The sequence below is a fragment of the Canis aureus genome, chromosome 22, assembly GCF_053574225.1.
Source record: "Canis aureus isolate CA01 chromosome 22, VMU_Caureus_v.1.0, whole genome shotgun sequence".
Taxonomy (NCBI): Eukaryota; Metazoa; Chordata; class Mammalia; order Carnivora; family Canidae; genus Canis; species Canis aureus.
The window spans coordinates 19,845,809-19,856,466 of NC_135632.1; the positions used below are offsets into that span (position 1 = coordinate 19,845,809).

General features: G+C 36.6%; 1 protein-coding gene across 8 annotated transcripts in view; it reads left to right on the forward strand.

The window, feature by feature from the left end:
• STAG1 (STAG1 cohesin complex component) overlaps positions 1–9,955 on the forward strand; it is a 395,351-nt gene extending 385,396 nt beyond the window's left edge. For all 8 annotated transcript variants that reach the window (XM_077865024.1, XM_077865025.1, XM_077865026.1 and 5 more), the window contains 5 exons: positions 3,266–3,440; positions 5,591–5,701; positions 6,218–6,332; positions 7,750–7,830; positions 7,917–9,955. In XM_077865024.1, the coding sequence (XP_077721150.1) occupies positions 3,266–3,440; positions 5,591–5,701; positions 6,218–6,332; positions 7,750–7,830; positions 7,917–7,940 (506 nt within the window). In that variant the 3' untranslated portion in view covers positions 7,941–9,955. The remainder of the gene's footprint in view (positions 1–3,265; positions 3,441–5,590; positions 5,702–6,217; positions 6,333–7,749; positions 7,831–7,916) is intronic.
• The last annotated feature ends 703 nt before the right edge of the window (positions 9,956–10,658 follow it).

Below are 10,658 nucleotides of genomic sequence, written 5' to 3' on the forward strand. Positions count from 1 at the left end.
TTCCCATGTCATAGACCCTGTAATACATTAAAATTTAAAAGAAGAGAGTCATAATGTCAGTTATCAAAATTCATTCTAATGTAGAAGGGATTCTAATAAGTTGAGAGTAGACCTCTGCAGCAAATTGAATATACCAAAACAACTTTCCATTTCTACCCCATGGATGAATATTTTTGTGCGTTAAAATAATGATAGCCAACTTTGGTTTTATAACCCTCACAGACTGTGGGAAACAGGGAGCTGAGTTGTCATGAATGTGTGATCATTGGTAGTTATTCATGTATCCAAAAAAGACTGAAAATTGCTTTGTTAGAGCATTACTCTTAAACTAAGAAAACTCAAAGTAAACATGCTATTCCCTGAAAGAGCCTTCCACCATCTCCATGCTTTTCTTAATAAATGTTCTCCAGACCAAGAGAGAGGAAGGCAGTGATCTGAATCCCATTCCTCTGCTCCTTTTACAACCTTCTGTTTATCTTTCAGCATCTCACCTCTGCTTCCTAAAAACTAGTGATTCATGAAGGATTTTGCTACAACCTGTAGCAAAATTAATTAGAATTTAAATCTGTTTCTTTCATCATTAGGGAGGCACTACTGACCACCGATGAAGAGCACAAACTCTGAAATTAGAGTTCTAGAATTCATACTTGGCTTTCTAGTTTTAAGCTGTATGACTTTTGAGCATGTGATTTAACCTCCCTAAGCCTCAATCACTAATCAAATAAGGGATGATCAGAGTACCTATCTTGTAAATATTGTAAATATTAAATGAGATATTCCAAATAAGACAGTATATACACAGAGAGGTTACTTAGCAAAGAGCTTGGTACATAGGTAGCTTGCAGTAAATGTTAGCTACTATTGTCAGAATATCAATACTTCAAAGAGAATAAAAGATACGAAAATATTTACAGAATTAATGTTAAAGATTTTCTTTCAAGTTTTACATTTGGGACTGAAAATCTTTTTGGTCCAGAGGATGAAAATACTAAACTTTATCTTTGTAGTATAGGTTCCTAAACTTTTCTCTAAATAATGACTCCAGTCACTTGCTTTTGAAAATGCCTTCTAGAGCATCATCTATCAGGATGCCCCCCCCCCACCCAATCCATCCATCTATCAATCAATCCATCCATCAATCCCATCTATCTGGATTTAAATCTGGATATATAGATATTCCTTTAGCTTTTTCTTAGAGGTAATACTCATTTTAGCCAACATTCATTAAATTCTTGCTGTGTACCAGGAATGTGTTAGCATTTAATCATTTACTTAACTAACATCTGTAAAGCACTTAGGTCAGTCCGTGCCACACAGTAAATGCTATATAAATGTTTTATGAATGAACTGTGAGTTCAACACTATTATCTGTATTTCACACAGAAGAAACTAAAGCTTAGAGAATTTAACCATATAAAATTCACTAATGGGGCAGTCAGTATTATCTTCAGGACAAAGAAAAGCATATATGGACCAGATAATTTGGTTGTTGTTAAATTGCAAAAAAGAAAACTTGCTTTTTGTCAGATTGAAATTTACCAAGAGACTAAGGTAGGTCATGTGCCCAGAATCCTTAGGCAGCAGTTTTATCTGTTTGGAATAAAAATGAGAAAGCTTTGCAAGAAGTGTTTTTATTGAAGTACCCTGAAGGGTTAGGGGGATCTCTTCAAGAAGAGTGAGTTCTTCTTGAAGTTATTCATTAAGTCTTTACCAAGCACCTTTCTAAGATCTGTGGGAAATGCTGGAGATTAGGTATTAATAAAAATGTTCACAGTCCAGATAGGCACATGGGAAGGCAGAGAAGCAAGCAATTTTAGTACCAATTGGGAAGTGCTCTGATGGGCCAAAAGGTTTTCTGGAATATAAGGGGAGTGATCAAACTCTTAACAAATCAGGAAAGATTTTCTAGAAAAGATGACATGTAGTAGAGCTGAAAGATAGGTTTACCAAGTTAATAGCATAAGTGATACCATTCTTATAAAATTTTAAGTGTAGTAAAAAATAAAAATTAGGAATTAAATATTGAATGAAAAGTGATATGAATAAAAGAAGATGAAACCTCTTTTTGCTGATTAACTAAAGAAGGGATTAAATAGTGATCTTTGGATCAGTGGAATGACCTTAGGTAAGTATTTCCAGGAACCAAAAAGCTGATCTAGAACATACACATGTGTCTGACAATTTTTGAAACACTGAGAGATGAAATGTTTGATAGCAAATGAGGAATCTAACATGCTGCACAAATCTCTGAGATTTAATGGAGGAAGAAAAACAGATTCAGTATGAAAGTATGTGTACTTTGTGATTTAAATTTTTTTTTCATTTAAATTCTTCAGAAGAGTAAGCATAGTAGTAATACTTTTAAGTCTTTACATATTAAGAAAATTACTTAGAATGTTTATAGTAGGAGCTTTATAATTATGTAAGATTATATCCACCTATAGTTTAGATACATAAATACTGCTTTAATATATTCACATCTTTGTAAATGATCTTCAGAAGAAGGAAGAAACAGCTCTTGGTCCCTTGAAGAAATTTAATTCTCATTACAGAGATAACCTATACACTTGACAAATCACCTGCCATTCCAAGCCAAGGTGTAATTAAATCCTAAGTAAGTAGGAATAATTGTTTCCTCTAGAGGTTAAAAGAGAATGGGAAGCAGGGGCTGGGCAGGGTGATTAAGGAGGGCTTCCTGAAAGATGTAGAACTTAGAAGCATGAAAACAGCCTCTTAACCCATCCCCACATGTACAACCTAGCAAAAAGAATTATTTCTCTGGTGACAGTGTCCGAGTTGTGCAGTGGGATTTACTGATTTCTCAGTAAAGGCCTGCCAGACTTTAAGTGCTGCTACTTGGGGCTCCTGCAAAAGCCTAGCAAATAGGCCCTTTATTGCTTGAGCAAAGGAGGTTAGAGGGGTCTCTAGCTGGCCTAATTCTTCCCCTTCTGCAGTGAATTAATCCTTAGAGATGGAGAGACTTGAAAGCGAGGAAAAGGTAAGGATAACATGTTTGATTATTATATCCTACGTCCATTTAATCCTTAAAACTCTATAAGGTTGAGTATTGATATCCTCCTTTTGTATATGAGAAAACTGAGTTTTGGAAGCTCAGTAACTTTCATAAAGTCACACAAGTAAGTAGTATAAGTGGAATTCAAATGAGGCAATCTAACCCAGGAGCCATGTTCTGCAAGTCTGTGCTGTGACTTCTACCAGAGTTCACTCCACTCGACATTTTGTGACTCTAACTGGAATTTTACAGATGAAAGTCTGGATAATACATGGCTAAACAGGACTGACACCATGATTCAGACTCCTGGCCCTCTGCCAGCACCACAGCTCACTTCCACTGTACTGCGGGAGAATAGCCGGCCCATGGGAGAGCAGATTCAGGAACCTGAGTCTGAACATGGTTCTGAACCTGACTTTTTACATAAGTAAGTAGTAAAGATTCATTTTCTTGTTATAAAATTCTTAATTGTTAAAGAAAAGCTATCAAAGAAAAACTTTATTTGTTAAAATATTATTGATTAGTTCGTGAGAAAAAAAACCACAAGCAGAGGCTATGTATTTTATATTAGAAGATACATAATAAGTCTGCCAGCACTTGTGGATATCAGTTAATCAAAGTCCAGAGACCTTTAAACTAAACATGGTGCCTCAATAAGTGCTGATTTCAGTTGAAGTTTAGGGATTCATTGGTCTGTTTCTTCTCCGAGACTTATGAAAGACACATGCAGGTTATTTCCCTAAGAGTCTCTGCTAAGGTTGTTACTAGTCTGGACACCAAATAAATAGACTACTGCTTTTATCATCCATTTAATTAACAGTACTTTGTCTGGGTCAAGATTATATTTTAAACTGTTATGGATGAAGGTATTTGTCAAGATATTTGATAAATTCTGAGAACAGTTGCCCTTTCCCTAAGAAAGAAAGCCTTACCTTTACCCACACTAGTAATTAATATGTTTTCTAGTACCGGGGCCCCCAAAATTTTGGAGAAGGCAAGATGATGATATGACTTCTGCTATAAAAAAACATTAAAAAAAAAAACAACCTTAACTTTTTCTTTGTTGTTTTCCATCCGACTTTTAAGTTGTCCTATCTCCTTGTGTTTCTGTTCACATTGGGGAAATGCTCTCAATTACTCTGATGGATGAGGGAGAATTTCCAGTTGAACTCAACAAATTTAGCAGGTTGAAAATGAAAAGAGGCAGTGTTAGAATTATTCAGATCCTGGGTTTTCATAAAGCATCTTTGCTCAGAGCGTCTGCATTTCTTCAAAGCTAAAAGGATAGTCGTTGTCAGCCACTGCATAACAGCATTCTTAGAACTTGCCTTATAACCAGCATTCCCACCCCACTTCCTAGAGGCCGGATTTTTCCTTATTTGAGCACCCTACCTTACTTCTCTGACTTTACCACTTATTAGTTCCTCCCCTCTGTGATCTACTTTTCCCTGCTATAGGTTTATCCATTAAATCAAAGTGCTAACCCCACATGATATAAAGACAGCTGCTCAGAGAGAACTTCATGTGGCAGATGTTATCTACCAAAAACCATTAAGGTTTACATCCTGTAAAATCCCCAAGAGGCATGTGTTTATGCAAGTGTCCATGTGCCAGTAAGTATAGAGAGCAAGTGAAAATTTAATCCAGCATGCACCTCACTCCAAATCTGTTCAAGAAGGAGCAAGAAAAAAATGTGTTAATTTTCGTTGTTCAACTCTAGAGAGCTCTGAGCCACAGGACCAGGATCATTTCTGCCCCTTAGAGGCCTGGCTGTCCAAGTAGGAACTCTTGTTTGGCAGAGATTTTGGGGAATGAAGCTGATAAATTAAGCACTGGTAGGGGAGGGAAAGATTTTACCCACCTCTCTTAGGGTCCCTGACTGGGTCTGAAGATTTAGACAGATCAAGAGGAGAAAAGCATACACATTTTATTGAATTCTTTACATGTACATAGGAGCTTTTACCATAGAATGAAAACCTGACAAAGTTACCAAGGCAGGGAGCTCTTATACATTTGAAACAAAGAATAAGTTTATGAAGAACTGATAAGACCAAGGGGATTTGGACTACGAGTACTCTCAACTGAGACTATGTAGTCCATATCTTCTTTAATTAATTAAGAAGATAAGGTTGATTTAACAAGGTTTGTTTGCAGATTCCTCTTGTGCCATCTCTGGATTGGTAAGAGTCTGTCTCCCATAAAATGAGAATTTATTTCCTGCCTTAAGGCAGAAAAGGAGGAGCTTTTTCTGTGTTCACTCCTTCTTAAATGCCTTCAGCTCAAAATAACCTGTACCATAGAGCCAGTATTTTGAAGTGACATACTTTGGTTTCCTTTACACCTAACAAGCAGCCACAACCAGCATCTCTTGGAGACTTAGGCATCTCTTTGGGCAGCTTACTGCCATTTTTGCAAAGGTAGATCCTTCAATAATGATTTGACTCACTCTTGACTCTATAATAAGTCCAGGTAACTCCTCATACATTGCGAGTAGGCCAACCAACTATGGCCTTCTTAGCACGGGACTGATTAGCTAAATTTATCTTTTGTCACAAAATGAATAATGTATTCTCTTAGTCCTCAGATGCAGATTTCTTGGTTAGGCCAACCGAAATTAGAAGATTTAAATCGGAAGGACAGAACAGGAATGAACTACATGAAAGTGAGAACTGGAGTAAGGCATGCCGTGTAAGTGCTATCATCAAGTATCACAAGAACATGACTATGTGATGCTGGTCATTTTGTGGAATGACAGCTTTCCTCAGACATTTGGACTCAGAAGAGGAGTTAATCGTAATTAGTATAATTCAGTATATGCCATGCAATGTAGGATAGAAATAGAGGGTGTGAACTTTTGAGGCTTTCACCATTTATATCCTAGTGCTGCCACTTGTCAGCTCCATGGCCTTGGCAAGCTCTAAAATCTCAATGCCTCGGGTTCTGCATTTGTAAATTTGGGATAATGATACCAATCAGAGTTTTGTGGGAATTGATACATAGCTAAGTAAATGTTAAAAAAATCTTGAATGAAACAAATAAATGATCCTTATTTACCTTAGGAGTTCAGGTTCATAGATTATGCAGCCTATGGGTTGTGACTGGGACCTATGCTTTCATTGGTTAGAAGACCTACTGTAAGAAAGAGCCAGGACTCCAAATCCCAGGAGTCTGAACATCTTCCTGATCATGCTTTTTCCTTATCAGTCGGGGCTTAATGGAGGAAGATGCTGAGCCCATCTTTGAAGATGTGATGATGTCATCCCGGAGCCAGTTAGAAGATATGAATGAAGAGTTTGAAGACACCATGGTTATTGATCTGGTAAGGAAATTTCCATACATTTCATTCTCTTAAAATATGTGAAAGTGTTGGTGTAAGATGATGCTCTTGTTTTCAGAATCCCATGGGAAGGAGAGGTGTGAAGGTTGTAAACATGGCAGCAGGCAGGACCAGTGTAATGCTTAGCACATTTGGATGAGCTTGTATTTTTCAAGCCTGCTTTCCTAGTAGTCAGATTTTAAATTCTGGCAATAACAGGAACTAGTTCCTTATTACCTTCTGGAGAAGGGGCTCACACTATATCTTTCCGTATAGAGTGTGCATCTGTTCTCTTAAACTTGGAATCTGATGATACAGTGTGTTCCAGCACCGAATATGAACCATATTTGTTCAGTGTGAAAAAACATCTTTGAAATAAGGAAACCTGAATATGGACTAGGTATAGGTGATATTAAGAAATTACTGACTTTGTCAGGAATAGTAATACATGGTGGTTATATTTGGGTTGTTTTTTTGTTTTTGTTTTGGAATTTCCATCAGAAATTCATTTTGAAGCGGTTTTGGGTAAAATGACATAGATAAGAAAAAACAGTGTGGAGACTCAATGAAATGAGATTAGCCAAAGGTTTGACAGTTGAAGCTAAGTGCTGGGTACATGGGAGTTGATTGAACTTCTTTATGTATTAATTTGCAAGGGCTGCTATACAAGTACCACTGAATAGGTGGCTTAAACAATAAAAATTTTCTAACATTTCTGGAGGCTATAAAAGTCTGAGATCATGGTATCGGGGAGATTGAGGCTTCTCAGAGATTTCATTGAGACTTCTCTCCTTGTAGATGGTCAGTTCTTTGGTCTTCATATGATCTTTCCTATGTGTCTCCTCTTAGAAGGATATAAATCAGATTAGAATCCACTCATATGACCTCATTTTATTTAACTCAGTATCTTTTTATAGGTCCTATGTCCAAATAACATTCTGAGGTCACATTCTGAGGTACTGGGAGTTAGGGCTTCAATATGTGAATTTGGAGGGATGTAATTTAGTCCATAATGTTCTGCTTTGTAGGTTTTAAATCTTCTATAATGAAAAGCTTTTCTAAGAAATATAAAGGATATCATGTCACTCCATTCTCTCCCTTCCTATCTGTAGCTTTCCATCTACCTGCTTTGGGGAATTGAGAGATCAATTTTATAATCATTCCATGATTCAAAGGCATGTTCTATGTTTGTAGGCCCCAAAATTATATATATGTATCTACATATTGTTTATTCATTGTAATTTGAAATCCTTTTTTTTTTTAAAGTGTATGCTCCATGTAAAAGCCACATTCTTTTTCTTTCAAAAGTTGATCTTCAACAGCTCTATTTTATGATACCATCAGAAATATTAGCTGCTTACTATCACAGTTCATTGTCTTAATGTATTGAAAAAAAAAATATTTTGGCTTCTCTTTCCAGCCCCCATCAAGAAATCGGCGAGAGAGAGCTGAGCTGAGGCCAGATTTCTTTGATTCTGCAGCTATCATAGAAGATGATTCAGTAAATGTTAAATTAATACTGCTTTTTATTTATGGTTTCTGGGTCTTGTTTATGCACAAAGTTAATTGTGTTTCTCATTTTTCTAGGGATTTGGAATGCCTATGTTCTGAAGTCTGAAGAAAATTTACAAATCTGGAACTCTATTATTTAGAGCTAGAGGCCTATATACTGTGATAGCTTGTATGGGGGAAAAAACACTTTTGATGTGATCTGATTTGTTTTTTAATCAAATGATTGAGGTCAATCCCTTTTTGTAGTGACAGAAGAGGAGCATGTAAATTACCCAAGGGAATGTTGGTGAATGTCACCTCAGAAAGACTGACCTGAAAAATCATTTGTGTCCTAATATTGGACTTATCCCAATACAGATGTGTGTGTTTTTCTGGAGGGAGGAAAAAATTTTAAATTTTTAAAACCGCTGTCAAGATAAACACTGTTATACACCTGTTTTATGAAAACTCAGCATTGAGTAAAAAAAAAAAAAAAAAAAAAAAAAAAAAATATTTTTAACTTTATTTTCCTGTTGTACAATTTAAAAACCGTTTTAACATTTTGCCTTTTTATGTTTTAAAAGCTAACCATTTTTATTAAACCTATGAGTAAGCAGCTCATCCTAATTGCCGAAGAGTGTTTTGGAGCTCACTGGATTTGGTTGACCTTGTGGAATACAGAAATACGGAGGAGCAGAATATTGACAAGCTAAGATGAAATTCTGACAGTGCATCTCTGCCAAAAACCACACACCCTCTGTGGATATGGATTCCCTGATTTTATATACTCTTGAATAAAAAGGTTTATTTTTATTTATAAGGGGGCATAAAATAAGAAATGTCCATGCAGCCATTTTCCAACAGATGCTGTACACCATTCATTTTATATAGAATAGGGAGATTCAGATACAGTACATTTTCTATTGGTATTTGTTCTGTGCATTTTTAGCAACTTCTACCAGCAAATAAAGTATTCTCAGAAAAACAAAAATGGTTCTCAAGTTATCAGTTTGCTGTTTTTACTACTTATTTCATGCCCTGCCAAATTCAAATTACATAGACTTCCGTTTTCTTAAAAAGATAATCATGAAGAACTTCTTTGCCATTCAAAAATAATTTTAAGTGTAACATAACTGTGTCTACTTCCCATGCACTTAATACCTTATGCGCTAATTTTGTGAATTAAGTTTACCAATTATAGAAGTATGTGCTGCATAGAAGTCTGTGCTTAGAGGGTGAAGTTCCTAAGCTTACCTTGAAATACAGCTACATTTCAGTGTTAAATGTGCATATTAATTATTTTGGGGAAAGAAATTATGAATCTTCAGGACAGCCTTCAATGGTTTAGAGTTACAGTCTACTTAGACTTTTATGACTTGCTGCTATTGTTTTAAAAAGCCCAGTTAGTTTCTACCTTTCTGATTTTTCAAAGTAAACCTCAATTCCAAACTAATCCATCCACACCTGTTTCTGGGCTGGTTTTTAAAGTAGCTGCAACAGAATCACGAGGCTTTCCCTTCTTACCAAAAATGAAAAGCATTTTTTTTTTTTTTTTTTACTACTCTGTGCACCCAATGATTATTTTCTGCTGGGAAAGCAAATGGATTATTCATTCTTTTAGTAAACACAAAACGAAATTTTCTCAATATTTGTACAGTTCTGAAAAACCTGGTCACCAAAAATGTTACATCTGCTAATTTTAGCAATTCCTGGGCTCCAGTTTGAGGGGCTGGGGTCTCACTTTCTTCCAGAAATGTGGGCCTCACTGGACATGAAGGGGCAGGAATAACTGGACTGTCCATCACTGCCAGCCCTGCCTACAGTTCTGGCCAAGGAGGAAGCTGGGAGGTGCCCTGGCACATGCACAGAGTGATCCTTTGCTTGACAGTTTCATGTGGAAAACAGATGCTGACTTAGAATTGTAGACTACCATGCAACAAAAAAAAGGCTTAATATCTACTCCAATGGGTTTGCAGTTCAGTTTGAAGTCAATCGAATTTTTGTATTTTCAGTGTCTCCTTGATTGGTTTTGCTAGTAATTCTGTAAATTGTACATTTGCAATATGAGGTTTTTTTCCTTTTGTACAATTTGAAACTGATGCTTCACCTTTCCTTTAATAAACTATTCAAAATCAGGCCTGTGGTAGTCATCCTATTGTTGTTAATAGGTAAAGTGTTAAAGAGATGATTTCTGTCCCCCTGCTCTTGAGAGCTTGCTTATTCCTATAATTTGTTAACTATATCAGGGAGGTGTTTTTTTTTTTTTTAAGATTTTATTTATTCATGAGAGACGAGACCTAGGCAGAGGGAAAAGGAGGCTCCCTGTGAAAGCATGATGTGGGACTCGATCCCAGGACCCCAGGATGACACCATGAGCCAAAGGCAGACACATTCAACCACTGAGCCACCCAGGTGTTCCCCCTCACTTTTTTTTTTTTTTTTTTTTTTTAATTTAGGACTAGTTCAATCATTTTCTCTCGTTTTGTGGATTTCCCTGGAGAAACTGGTTTGAGAGGAGGTCCCTTACAGGCTGAGTTTTGAAGGATGTATTTGGAGTTTGTAGCCTGGATCCTTCTCCTGCCCGAGATCTAGCCCCTAGACTTATGCATGATTACACCAAAATAGCAGCCCTTTAAAGATCACTTGGAGTCTACAAAGCCATGTTAGAGTTTCTCTTGACATTGGTGCCAGACATCACTCATAAAAACTCATGCCCTACACTTTATGAGCCTGCCCTTGTTCTCTGGGCCATGTTCATTACATGGCCTAAGATGTCTGTGCAGAAAGAGCAGGGATGCAAGATAAACTCTCCAGGCAGCCAAGGAGGAAGGTAATAAG